The sequence below is a fragment of the Periplaneta americana genome, chromosome 8 (genome assembly GCF_040183065.1).
Source record: "Periplaneta americana isolate PAMFEO1 chromosome 8, P.americana_PAMFEO1_priV1, whole genome shotgun sequence".
Taxonomy (NCBI): domain Eukaryota; kingdom Metazoa; phylum Arthropoda; class Insecta; order Blattodea; family Blattidae; genus Periplaneta; species Periplaneta americana.
In genome coordinates this window covers 134,304,141-134,319,033 of record NC_091124.1, presented here as the reverse complement: position 1 = coordinate 134,319,033, position 14,893 = coordinate 134,304,141, and the positions used below count along the sequence as shown (strand labels likewise).

Here is a 14,893-nt window from a genome sequence, read left to right as displayed (position 1 = left end):
AAGCTTTTGAGTAGGGCCAGTGTCCCTATAGGGTTGTCGAGCCAATGATAATGATGATGATCACTGTAATTGAATCGGACTTCCCACTTCTAATACGTAAACGAAGCGCACAATGTGTCGCTAAGGTGCCTAAATGTCTTTAGCATCAATAAGACATCACTCATGAGGCAACTAAGCCTAGAGATAATGGAATAGGGTGGCTAGTTCCTTCCCCCTATTACACTAATCAGACTCCAGATGTTGTTTAGTCAAGTGTCCGAAGACAGGTCTGAACCTCAAAAGTGATACGAACAAGGCACCACTTATGAACCAAATAAGCCAGAAGATAATGGGATAGGATGACCAGTTCCTTTCTTCCTCCACTGCATACATCGCTAACTAGTTACATATTACACTAATGAGACTTCAGATGTTTACAAACAATTGTTATTTTTCTAACACATTGTCAAGTCAGATGTATTGCCTGATAATAGATGCACATATCAGCCAGAACCTCAATGAGAGGTAGCATTATCTTATGCCCTTTTAAATTATTAAGTTTTCTAAACTCTATGATTACGAAATTGGTAATGATATTGACTACATTAAGTTAATCTTACCAATGACAGGCATATATGTAGTCTGAGGTCCCATGTCTGCAAGATCTGAAGTAGCACAGGGATCTCGGAGTAGAATTTTGGGTGACACAATAATAAGAGGTTTTCTATAGTTTTGTAGGACCTGCAACCACACAGAAATGCACCAGTAGTATAATTTTTTAAAAATATGTAGGTTATTCATATGTATTTATCAGTAGTGGTAGATTTTTTATTGAATTAATTACTGTATTCTGCAAAGTTCTTCATATGTAGAATATCTATAAACGAAGCAAACCTGTTTTCGAAGTAGGTGGAAGTACTGAGCTGGTGTGGTTGGGTTGGAAATATGTATGTTGACATCGTCGCCATCTGGTTTGGATTCATTTGAGTCACTTTGTTGAAGGAAACGTTCCAGTCGACATGAGCTGTGCTCAGGACCAGCACCATCATATCCATGTGGCAACAGCATTACCAAACCACTGCATATCATCCATTTTGCTTATAAACCAGAAATTTCAAAGCAAAAATTAAATCATGTGGTAGAAATCTGTGATATAAGTGTACAGCCGATTAAATTACCAACTAATTATGGTTGATTTACACTGCATTCAAATAAATGCCCAAATGCACTAATTATATCGAATACAGCGAAATCTTTAAATTATGACAAATTTCCCATTGAATTTATTATATCATCATTTATCACAATGAGATTTCAAAGATGGTTGGTTATTATTTAATATAGTTTCTTTTCGTGGATAGAGCCAGAAGATATGAAAATCAAATTTGACAACCTATGTATTGCATAAATATGAGGAATAGGTACTTCGTAACATAATAATGAATATATTTCAAATTTATGTTAAAAATTTATTGTTACGGATATTAATAAGCATTAAGACACAAAATATTTTAAAAGAAATTAACCACAAATTATTGATTTAGACCTAAAGTTATAGTGATGTCCCTTAGAAATCTGTCTGAACTTAAAACGTCTTAAAGAACTTTTTTTAGTTTATTTCGGCAACTACTTTTAGTATTCTTCATATTAGAAAAACATGACTGACAGTAATTATTGTGAATGGATCCGAATATAGTTGTAAATGAAATAGCCATTCTTTTAAAAGTTTCTTTCAAAATTACACGATACTATCCTAAAGTTCCTTCTGAAGAGAATAGGCATACTTCTTCGTTTGAGATACTTACTTGAGGTGATGAGAAAATTTAAGATGTTTTAGCGTTTTTCTTTCATCTGTTTTAATGATTATTTCTTCATAAGTACCAGGTCGAGTTTTATCCTTGCCTTTTAAAGGAAGTTTAGATCATGTGGCAAGTTAGAACTTAAAATATTTCGAGGCAACGTAACTCTACCAATAGTAGAGAGAGAAAATTGATAATGCCATGTAAGAGGAACCGGTATATTTTTACTTATTAGTGCATTTGGATGGTTTTGGAGGGATACTAGAAATTTTGCACGAAGAGTTTTGATATAATCTGAGAAGTATAGTATGCCAAGATCGTCATACTGTTGGCTATTTCGGATAACAAGTCCGCTTCAGTGATGGTTCTACAGATGGCTCGTTGAAGTCCGTCTAGTCGCTGAAGATATCGTGTGTTTGCTTGAGCCCATATTTCAGAGCAGAATGCCATGTACGATCGGATTAAAACTTTATACAGCATTGTTTTGACATTTAATGATATATAGCTCTTGAAAAATGAGTACAGAAGCATATGTCGTTGGAAGGACTTCTCACGAATGTGTGTGTCATGATATTTAAAAGTAAGTATCTTATCAAGAAGAACTCCAAAATTCTTAGTGGTAGTTATCAAAGGTATATTTTCATTTTGGATGGTGAGGGATTGAAATTGCAAAATTGAAATCTTTTTGTGAAAACAAACGCCATTTTGTGGACCATTCGGTTACAATATTTAAGGCTTCCTGCATTTGTAGACAAACAAAATGCATGTTTATGCGCTTAGTATAAATAACAGTATCATCAGCGTATAGCGTAAGTGTACATTTGGGATGAATTGGTCTATCACGGACATATGCACAGTAGAATGTTGGACTTAAAACCAATCCTTGAGGAACTCCTCTATGATGTAAGCGTTTGAGAGATAGCGTAAGTCTAGAACACGAAAAGTTCTATCTGTAAGATAACTGGCGATAAATTGAATATAATTTAGAGGAATGTTAAGATTGTGAAGTTTATATAATAAACCCGTGTGCCAGACAGTATAAAAAGCTTGCTGAATGTCAATAAATGTAGCTACTGTGTGTTGCCGAAGTTGAAATTCTCTTTGGATGGTTGTTGTTAATCTGTGAAGTGCTTCTCTGGGGCTATGGTGAGGTTTAAATCCAAACTGTTCACGATGGATAACGTCTGGTGTAATTAAATATGGTAGCATATCTTCTACTGTGAGTTCTTGGGCAAGAAACAAAACATGCTGCTATTCAATAGATACGAAACTAATATGTAGAGACAAACAATTGCATTCTATTTCCTCAATAATAACATTGCTTTTTGCCAAAGAGCTCACAGTGAAAGATATGCTGCTCATACAGTGATGATAAACATTTGCTCTTTTCTCAGAAGATATTAATTTTAGGGCAAATAGTTATAGGACTTTTATTTCTTGTTTTGATGCATACTACCGCCAACTATATATCGGCTAGGGGTATCATCGTGCCAACCATACGATAACTCCATTTTGATTGGATAATCGTCCACCTCTGCTTCAGCATGTGGACGTGAAGCCAGCAGCCGGCTGGCCGATCATGGTCGTTCATGGGCTGTCGCGCCTCGGATTAAATTTAATTGCATACTACCTCCTCTCTAAATATTGGACTTTTTTTCCAGAACAACCTCTACAACGTCACTAAAAAGGACGGTCTATTTTAATGTAAATATCTTCTATACATTGCAACTGTATATATGAATGATGTTAGTGTCATGCAATTTTATAGACTTGAGTGTTTTTATTTAAATCTTAACATATTCAATATGTCATCCTGCAAACTTCTATCAAGGTTGTTTATTACTCGCGCTATAGGTCGTCCAATGTTAAGAAAATACCACTGTGCTTACGGCTGCGCTGTTGTCACATGTTTACTCTCGCGCTGAGCAGGCGAGTTGCGACTTAATACAGTGCTGGCAATAATAATGTACGCGTCAGGTTAGGAGAGCGAATTTGTTGTCGAAAGAAATGTATCATTTTTATTTATGATAAGAAATATTGTAGACATTACGTAATACATTTTAAGATTTTAACAAAATAACTACGTAGGCTTACGTTTATTAATGAAATGAAGGATTACATTAAGATAATGGTTCTTTACCATCCATATCCACTTCTTCGCTACTGCTTGACAATTCATCTGACGAACTTCCACCAAGTCGGATGATCATTGTTCGATATCGTCCTGGATCTCGTGCAAAGATTAGGATTATCTTTAAAGTGGAGGATTGTTGTAAAGCAAGCAGTTGCGACTTGACTGATTTCCCAGGATTACAACTGAGTGCAATTTTTCAGGTGTTCTAACAACTCTTGTCTGCTAATAACACTTTTTTCGTTGTCAAAGACGGATATTGATTTTTCGAATTCATTCCCAAAGTTCTTCAATTATCAATCGTCGTGAAACTTCCCTGCACCACGACAATACTGCTAAACATATAAAAAGATTTACAGAATACATCTTTTGTTCGACAGTGTACACCCTTTTATTTTCTAGCAGCTGTTGATTGCTTCACTAAAGTTACACATTACACACAATAAACTCCCAAGTCTATGACGTTGCATGACATCAAAATAATTCGTATAGATGCAATGTAAAGCAAGATATTTGCATTTCAAAATAACGCGTCTTTTTGTAATGTTCATATAGTTTTCTTCTGCATTTTCTCTCATATTCTCTGATTGTTTTGGTAGACAGTACCAAGAAAAAGCTTAATATGTATGGTAATTGTTGAAATTAAGTACTGGTAAGAAAATAGTACAGGGCAATATTTATACACTAATCTTTATTCCTTACGGGCGTAATTTATACGAAAAAATACTATACAGGAAGAACAACAAATTACATTAGCATAGTCCATAGCGCAGTTGTGACTTGTGGTCCGGAAGGGCAGATTTATTTGATGTATTTATTCTGACATTATGTCAATAGACCTATCTCCTATTATCCTGGTTCAAATGCACCATTTCGGATTACCTTCACATCTCAGTTATGAATAAAAGTATTAATTACTTAGTACTGAAATTGATTATACTCACTCTCTCCACTTGTAACATAAGTGTCAATAGGAATCTGAGCTCCATTGAAAAAATCGCCAAACTGAGCTTCCCACATTACAAGCCGATTTGGATTTTCAATACTCATTCCATATTCAAATGCCAACACGGCTTCTTCTGATAGTATGCTATTTGCCACCTGTAAAACAACACAAAAATTAATAAAATATTTAACTAATACATAGAAAGATAGACGGATTTGTAGATATGCTAGTAAGGCGAACACGACAAATGGATAAAGCAGTATATAAGTTAATCTTAGTTATACAACATTCAAACTTGAATGAGTACAAGATGTAGTACGTATCATAACTGTAGACCATAGGGAAAAGGCAAGTCAATATTTAATTATTTTATATAGCAACAAATTGAGAATATTAAAGATTTTATATCTGTAATAGTGACAATCGATACTTGAGGAGAAAAATTCGCTCCGGCGCCGGGGATCGAACCCGGGTCGCTTGGTTCTACGTACCACTGAGCAACGCCGAATCCAATCCACAGCACAGGATCGAACCTTCTTCCTTCAGTGTTTCCCTTTGTGGCCGAACCCCAAGTTACGCATATACGTTGACGTTTTTTTTTAATGTCCAAGTCAACTGCCATTATACACGGGGCGCACTCAACTGAGTGACTGTTTGGCCGAGATCCCCGGCGCCGGAGCGAATTTTTCTCCTCAAATATTAATTGTCAATATTACAGATATTATTCTGTAGAACAAATTAATAAAACCTTTAATATTCTCATAGCTAGCAGTGCATATTTCTCTACAGATTACTGTGCACTTAACTGCGGAATCCCGGCCAAACAAGTCACTCAGCTAAGTGCGCCCCATGTATAATGGCAGTTGACTTGGACATAAAAAAAACGTCAACGTATATGCCTAACTTAGGGTCCGGCCACAAATGGAAACAATGAAGGAATAAGGTTCGGTCCGGTGTTGTGTATTGGATTCGGCGTAGATCAGTGGTACGTAGAACCAAGAGACCCGGATTCGATCCCCGGCGCCGGAGCGAATTTTTATCCTCAAATATTAATTAACAAATTGAGAGTTTTAAACTAAATACCTTTTATGTATTTTGTTGCAGAAAAAGTAGACCACATATTTATTTATTTATTTATTGTAACTGAAATACAATGAATTGAATTAAATCTACACATTATGAACAATAAATTCTATTTCAATGTCACACACTGAAGTGCAGAAACTAAACTGTCGTAAAAATGATATAATTATTATCTAAATCTCACTTTTTCTCGTTCAAAAAGGGGAGAATTCACTAAACTCTCATTTGTTGTTATTTAATCACATTTTTCATCCATAATGACCTTTCTTGAATATGTGTGGTAGATTGGTATTAGGCTTGAATCTCTGCAGAGAATTTTTTTTTTTTTTTTTTTTTTTTTCAGTTTTTGGGGAAGTTTGAACTTTTCTTCCGTTGTGGATAGTCAAAGATTTTGAAAGAAAGAAGAAAAGTTCTATTACCGTGTCTATGCCAATAATCTCCCTTTTTAAGAAATGATTTGGACCAGAAGTAGTGTTGCCAACCTTTTTTTAAGAAAATGCAGGAGACTAAGGAATCGGCAGAATTTTACATAGAAAATATAAAAATTATTCACTTCAATTAATAAAGAAAAACAACGTTATTCTACACTTTGACAGTTAAGCTTAAATTAAGAGTATTTTGAGACAGGTTTGTCTCGTATAACTTAATGGTTTTTATTTTATTTTTTTTCTTACAAATTCAAGAACTTCTCTGTAACTGAAATTGATTGCGATATGCTGTTCTCAGTTGATTAAATGTGTCGCGCTCCTGTTTTAAACATCTGTCTACTTATTGTTCATGAAAGAAAACACCATCTCTCCCTCTCTCTCTATAAGCATTACTACCTGGTAAGCTTAGAACAAAACTTACTAATTTTTCCAAATTTCCAATATTAAGTTATATTACAAAGTGGAATATGTCCGCTAAGAAGACCCCTACATACCCAATCGTATTTTTCAAACTCCTAAAGCACTGTAATAATTATCCTCAGTGTTTTGAGAATCAGAGACGATATGACTCTTTAGAACTTTCAACTGCAAACAACCATTACAGCCCCCTCATTCTTACATCATTCACAATGACGGAATATTCTGAAAATATGAGTGTATGCATTGCTGGCTTTGTTGTTAAATCATTAAGAAAATGTAATGTAATAAATCTAAACACTCAGTTTATGGTACCAGCAGTGAACAAAACCTCTTTTCATTTTTAACGGAAGAATAATGGAAGTCTTGTCATACCATCATCTGGAATTATAGAAATATGCCGCTTAAGTGAAAGAGCGATTATACAGCTGTTGATAGAGAACAACGGCATATTACCACACAATATTACATTGTGTGAAAAACAATGTGATCCATCAGTTCAACACTTCTACGATCTTTCTACAACTATACGAACATATTTTAGAAAATGGGTCCCCAGATTCCCCGGAGAAACACATTTTAAACTTGTTAAACTGACCATAGAAATAGATGAAGAGCTACTGGCGTGGCTCAGTCGACTAACGTCTGCCGATTCGAAGTTTCGCTCTGGCGCGAGTTCGATCCCACTTGGGTTGATTACCTGGTTGGGTTTTTTTTTCAATATCCCCAACCGTAAGGCGAATGTCAGGTAATCTATGACGAATCGATTTTAAATAACCTAGTAGTTGATATAGCGTCTTTAAATAACCAACTAAAAATGTATAAAGAGCATATTATGTCACCACACAGCTTAAAGTTATCGGTACAACACTTTACATAAAAATGTTGTAAGGCAACATTAAATGAAGTCAATCTTAATAATAATAATAATAATAATAATAATAATAATAATAATAATAATAATGAATATGTAGGTAAGATGTTGTTCTGCACATTAGGGCTGAGTTCCATTATATGACTAATTCATGCACGTGACGTTTATTTCATACTATTGCTGTGATAATAAGCTATTGAATGGTACCGTACATTAGGTACAGTTCCCCGAAAAAGGAATGAGATGACTTTAGGTCGTCGAAAGTTAAAGTTCTACAGCGCGGTTCACGCGATATCGACGTAGCCAGGGAAATATCTGGTCGTGCATGCGTAGGTCTAGTTTCATCCTACTCCAAACTACACACCAGTGCAAAATGCTATCAGTTTTCTTGTATTTCTGGTGTAGATCTCTTTTTACGTCCTTGTTCCTTTACATTTTATGAAAGTTTGAAATATACCGTATAACACGAAAGTCATTCGCCTAAGTGGGAGAACAATATTAATTTTGAAATGACAAATGTAAATCCACGACAAAGACAGCAAGAACATTGTAAGGACCACGACAAAGACAACAAGGACAAAGATCAGGACCACGATAATATATTACAAGAAACACAACAAACAGCACAACAAGGATTATGATAAATACCACGACATGGACCACGATAAGGATTACAAGGACCAGAATCACGAAAAGGACTATTAGAAAGACAACAAGGACTAAGATAAGGACAAAGATCAGAACCACGATAATATACTATGACAAGAAACACAACACCACGAAAAGGATTACGATAAATACCACGACATGGACCATAATAGGGATTACGACAAAGACCAGGATCACGAAAAGGACTATTAAAAAGACAAGAACAACGATAAGGACCATGACAAAGATATCAACGACCTTTATATGAACCACGAAATGGACACACAGTGTTATAATCCATTTTATTCCATTTTATTCTATGTGTTCCTAGTTGAGTTGACAGTTGACCGTTGCGATGAGAAGACGTATTATTACGAAGCTCTGCAGTTCACTTGGTTGCCTAATCGAGTCTGTGTGAAGTAAGTGTGTCGTTTCGTGTGTGTTTGCTAACGCAACACAACATGCGACCTACCAAGGATACCTGCAAGAAGTGCTCTTCAGCCATCCAGGGTAGGAATTTGAAGTGCATTGGGCCCTGCGGCCTGCGTTTCCATCTTGATTGCCTCAAATTTGGCGATGCTGAATTTGAGGCCTTTACGTCTGGAGGATCCTCCGTTTATCAATGCGAAGACCGTCTAACAGCAGCAAGATCGACGCGGGGTGACAGCACACCAGTTCGTGGCAGCCCACTTCCTGGATCTACTGATCAATCCCCGGTGAGTGATCACAACAAGAAGATGCCAACAAAAAAATTCTATCTCTTGAGAGAAAAATATGTCTGCCAGAGATAAGCAATGCTGAATCTCTAGCAGTACAAATAGAGACTGTTCGTTTAAATACTCATAACATAGTTGATACACTAAATCAAGTGCTTGGTTACGTCAAATCCCTTGAATCTGACATCAAAGATTTAAAAATAAATAATGCACAACTTAAGAATCAAGTATCTTTGCTTGTGAGTGATAGGATCGGCAAGGTTACGGAATCATCACGTAATCCAACACAGATACAAACGTCATATAGTGCTGTCGTTACTAAAGCGACATGCAGTAAACAAACCCACCGTAGTCATAATATTACGCCCGGGACTTCAGCTAACACTGCACATTCCGTGGCTGTTGACGTTGCTTGCAATCCTACCACTTCAAGCAAACCTAATCAGAAAAACGAGGTCATTACGGTAAACAGTAACAAGGCAACTCCTCCTAGAGAGACCAAAACATTCAATCAGAATAATGATGAAACTAAATGGATCACTATTGGGAAGAAAAGATCTACTAGTAAAAACAAAAGAATTGTAGTTGGTAACAAGTCAATTACTAATGATATTGGACTAAAAACTGTTCCTAAGAAAGGATACTTATTTGTCTCTGGATTAGACCCATCTACAACAGTGCAAAGTTTAGAGTCCTTTATGAAAGAAAGTTTCCCGGAGGCACAATGCGAACCTCTGAAATCAAAATTTCCTAATTCCTATGCATCGTTTAAAATTACAATAAATTCCGACAATATTGCACGAGCTTTGGACACCAATATCTGGCCGCAAGGAGTTCTGGTCACTAGGTTTTTTCAAAGGAGGTGCCCCCAAACGCAGGCCACATAGAAAACTCATCATCATCACCAAATGGTAACACTGCAGTAATAACAATAACTGGTCTATATCTCAATATGCAAGGTTTGAATAACAAAATTAATCTCCTGGTAACTTTCTTTAACTTAGACACCTATTTATTTTTGTGTTTTACGGAACATTGGTATCGTGACTATAATATTGACTATATAAATTTTGATAGTTTTAACTTAGGTGTTTGTTTCAAAAGATCTAATCATGTTCATGGAGGATCAGCTATTTTTGTAAAAAACAACTTAGACTTTATTCTAGGGAAATTAATGAACTAAAAGTAGAATTTCATTTAGAATGTTCAGGAGTAATGATTGACTCATTGAAATTGATAATTATTTGCATTTATAGATCTCCAAGTGGATCTTCAAATATTTTTTTAATTCATCTCGAAAAGTTTCTTCAAATACTCACTAAATGGCCCAATTACACAGTAGTAATATGGGGAGACGTAAATTCTGACTTTGATGTCTTAACAGAGAAAACAACTGTACTTGACCTATTAAATCTAAAACAATTCAACTTCTATCCAGGAAATTACACTCCTACGAGAGGAAATGCATGCTTCGACAACATTTTCATAAATAGTCAGCGGGAATCATATACCCTTCAGGTAAAAAATTTTCCATATTCCGACCACTCTGCCTTATTATTGCAATTAAATATTCACATGAGAAGCGGATATAACCAACCTCAAATTATTAAAAAGCGTTTATTTACTTTACACTGTCACATGTTAAAAGTGTTAAAATTGTTTAAAAAGGTATTTACCTTCGACAGACGGCCCGTTTCGACGCTATTTGTCGTCGTCTTCAGTGTCTCTTGAACCACTGCTGATTTTGGCTCTGCGATGTGCAGTTGTCGATGGTAGGGGTGGGGGTGTGTTGTTCCTATGGTGGGGGTTGGCTGTCTGTATGTTATGACGTATTATGATGTCAAACAATGTGTGAGTATTGAACTGTAGTTGCGTATTAAGTATGTAATGTGGGTGTGCTATTGTATTCTTAAATCAGCAGTGGTTCAAGAGACACTGAAGACGACGACAAATAGCGTCGAAACGGGCCGTCTGTCGAAGGTAAATACCTTTTTAAACAATTTTAACACTTTTAACGTGTGACAGTGTAAATTTTATGTTTTTAACAAAGTGTTAACGAGAACTTTAATCAATGTTTATTTACTGCTGAAAGAGTAATGAAATTTTGTTGTTATATAAACAATATTGATTGGGAATCCTTCTTCATTGTTCAAGAGCCTAATGCAGCTCAAATTTTTAATACTTTTTAAATTTAATTTTAGAATATTTTAACTTATCATTCGAAGTCAAGAATGTAAAACTAAATATTAGCAAAAAACATAAAAACAAATGGTACCCTGAAGAATTAAAACAGATGAAAACCCAATTACAAATGCTACTTGATATTTATAAAGAGACTGTTCTGCTCACAGTTAAAAATAAATTATATTAAATTAAGAAACAATACAGAAATCAATAAACTCAAGCGAAACTAGACTATAACACAAAATTAATTATATATATTATTTTTTTTAATTTTTTTAATGTACCGAAGTACATATGATATTTCCATGCAGATATTCTGCGTCATCATACGATGTAAGAGTAATGGAACGGAGAAAAATTCTCTCTGGCGCCGGGATTTGAACCCGGGGTAGTATCTGGTGTGGCTTAGTGGATAAAGCATCAGCACATAGAGCTGAAAACCCGGGTTCAAATCCCGGCGCCGGAGAGAATTTTTCTCCATTCCATTACTCTTACAAAATTAATTGTCAACTCTGATAACAAATGTAAAACTCCCTGGAATCTGATAAATAAAGAAAGGTATAGTAACTCTCAAAATCAAATAACCAGACGTAAGTGCAAGTTTGAACCAATAAATTATTGAGATTTGCGTTAAAATAATAAGTCTAGGAAATTGTATATTTAGTATGTAGAACTACATTTGTTTATAGATCTTTTGTTATATTATTAAGTTTTGTACTGTGAACTATATCAATAAATCAATCAAATCAATCAAATCAAAATCAAATAAACAATCATAATATATCGCCAGAAGAGTTCAATGAATTTTTCATTGACTCGGTGAACAAAATCAAATCCAAAATTCAATGCTCTGAGCTATCCCCTATGGAAATATTAACCGAAAATGGCAAAATCTCCTGCACTTTTAAATGGAGAGAGGTCACCAGTGAAGAGGTATGGAATATAATAAAAACTTTGAAAAAATCAAATTCAAAAGATGTTTACGATATGTCAAATGATTTTTTTTAAAGTTATAAATTCAATTTATATTCCTCTTACAAATATGATCAATATTTGTCTAAAACAAGGTCTATTTCCAGATCAACTAAAAATTTCTAAAGTGATCCCAATTTATAAAAAAGACAATGGATCAAGTCCAAATACTTACAGACCAATCTCTATCATTCCAGTGCTATCTAAGATGTTTGAATATGTAATTTTCAATCAAATTTATGACTACTTTGAAAGTTCAAATCTCTTTAGTACTAACCAATTTGGCTTTAGAAGAAGGAAATCAACAAATAATGCAATTGAGCTTTTAATAACCGAAATTTTAAGAAATTTTGAAAATAGGTCAAGTTAACGCTGTGTTTTGTGATCTCTCCAAAGCTTTCAATTGTGTTGATCACAACTTAATTCTATAAAAATTAGAATTTTATGGTATTTGAGGGAATATACTAAATATTTTTAGAACTTATCTTCATGGCAGAAGGCAATTAGTCTCAATAAGTGAAAATTGGTCAAGTCTCTCCAGTATACATTATGGTGGTCCACAAGGCTCAATAATTGGTCCACTTCTATTCTTAGTAGCAATAAATGACCTTCCTAAATTCATTAAAGCTATAACAATTATGTATGCTGATGACACTACTTTCTTATGTTCTAGCTCTACTCTGAATTAATTACATGCTCTAACCAGTGATATTCTATCACAGATGGCTATATGGTTTGAATCTAATGTTTTTTTGCTTAATAAAGAAAAGACTATCAACATAACTTTTACCCTAAACCATGTAATAAAAAAGGACAACATACAAAACTATACCAAATTTCTAGGACTTTTTATAGACTCCAGTTTAACATGGGAAAACATATCGAATATATATGCACAAAATTATCAAGAGTTATATATTTATTAAAGAAATTAGTGACTTGTGTTTCTCAAAATTATTTAAGATGTGCCTACTTTTCGTTCTTTCAGTCGATAATTAGGTATGCCTTAATTTTCTGGGGAAATGGTAGCAAAATTGGGAGCGTCTTGATTTTGCAAAAGAAAGCCATTAGAATTCTATGTCAATCAAACTATCTTGAACATTGTCGACCTCTTTTCAAACAATCACAGATAAATTTATACATATACGACCTAATCCTTTACACTCGACAAAATATAGACAATTACTCATTAATAGCCAATATATTGTAGTACATGATCATGAAATTAGAAATAGTGAACAAATTAATATTCCATACTGTAGATTACATAAAACTAGTACAAATTTTTCTGTCATGGGGATGAAATTATACAAGCTTCCCAGTCAATATTATAAGTTACCAACCAATAGTTTCAAAGCTAGATTTTGTAATTGGCTTTTAATTAATCCTTTCTACTCTGTAGATGAGTTTCGTAACATAAATTCACACGAAATTGTTTTTTAATAAATAAAGTTATTTAGATTAGTTACAATTATTATTCTGTTGCTGAGTTTTTCAACACAAATTTGTAGGAAATTGTATTTAATAAATAAGTTTAATTGCAATTTAGTCAGTTTTTTTCAATTTAAAAGTTTCAAATTATTTCATGTTTTCATTGTATTACTTAAATTTTACTGTTTCTATTATTAGTGTTTTTTTAAAATGTATTTATATGTTTTTTCAATGTATTCTGACGAAGCCTAAAACTGTATGTCTAATGGCCAAATAAAGTGAATTGAATTGAATATAAGTGGGCCACGTATTAAAGAAGAAGCAAATGTTACAAGACTGACCTTCGAATATACAGAGAACTGTGAATATGGTAACAAATTCAACAATGAAGCAAGATATAAAGGTAGGACATTTTTAAGAGGATTTGTGAAAAGAACCAAAAGCCTTCCTATTAAGACTTCTGGCTTTTTCTGTATAGAGGGAAGTGTTTTTAGATTTATTGAATTTATTGTTCTCCTCATGCACAGGTATAACACTGAAAAAACCCTATGGAATATCAATATTTACAGACCACCATTATAAATAATTTACTGAAGGAAAACATAGGTTTATTGAGTAATAAAAATTGTATAATTGAAACATTTCATTTAGGATTCATACTAAAGATCTTTATAATATTTCTGTAATTAAAGCTTTTATTGGTTTAAAAATTAAGTAATAATAAAATGGCTTAATCAATATAAAACATACAAACGCACTTCTACCTTTATTTCGCTCTTCAGTGAACCACTGAAACAGTTCTTCGTCATACATGAATATGACAGGTTGTCTCAAGTCCGATGCAAAAATTTTCGATTTTTTGTTTTGCTTTCCTCCAGCCGCTAATTGTGTTATGTGGAATGCCATTCTCTTTTTCTATTTGAGACAGAGACTCTCCACCTTCAACACGTTTTAGGATATTCAATTTTTCCTTTAATGTACAATACTTATTCCTTCCGCTACAGGAGGCAGACTGCATTGTGCCGTTTGTGAGATGTAACTGCCGAAATCCACCATTGTGCTAGAAGCGCATATACAAGTCTCGGGGCGTGCAGGAAATGCTAATATAGTACAGTACCGTAGTTTCCCCTAACTATGGTCCACATTTGTTACATTTTTCTTTGTATATTCAATACTATTCATCCAGATTAAGTGAAATTTTGGCTTCAGACGCTTGTAAGTGTATATTAAATAAATATTGACATATGTGTTTGAAAGTATTTAATTACAAGTGTTAAAAAAATAA

General features: G+C 34.1%; 1 protein-coding gene across 5 annotated transcripts in view; it reads right to left on the bottom strand.

The window, feature by feature from the left end:
- Positions 1-14,893, bottom strand: part of LOC138705069 (2-oxoadipate dehydrogenase complex component E1) — a 201,279-nt gene that overhangs the window by 22,387 nt on the left and 163,999 nt on the right. For all 5 annotated transcript variants that reach the window (XM_069833664.1, XM_069833665.1, XM_069833662.1 and 2 more), the window contains 3 exons: positions 4,854-5,010; positions 874-1,076; positions 600-720 (listed from right to left, as the gene is read on the bottom strand). In XM_069833664.1, coding sequence (XP_069689765.1) covers positions 600-720; positions 874-1,076; positions 4,854-5,010 — 481 coding nt within the window. The remainder of the gene's footprint in view (positions 1-599; positions 721-873; positions 1,077-4,853; positions 5,011-14,893) is intronic.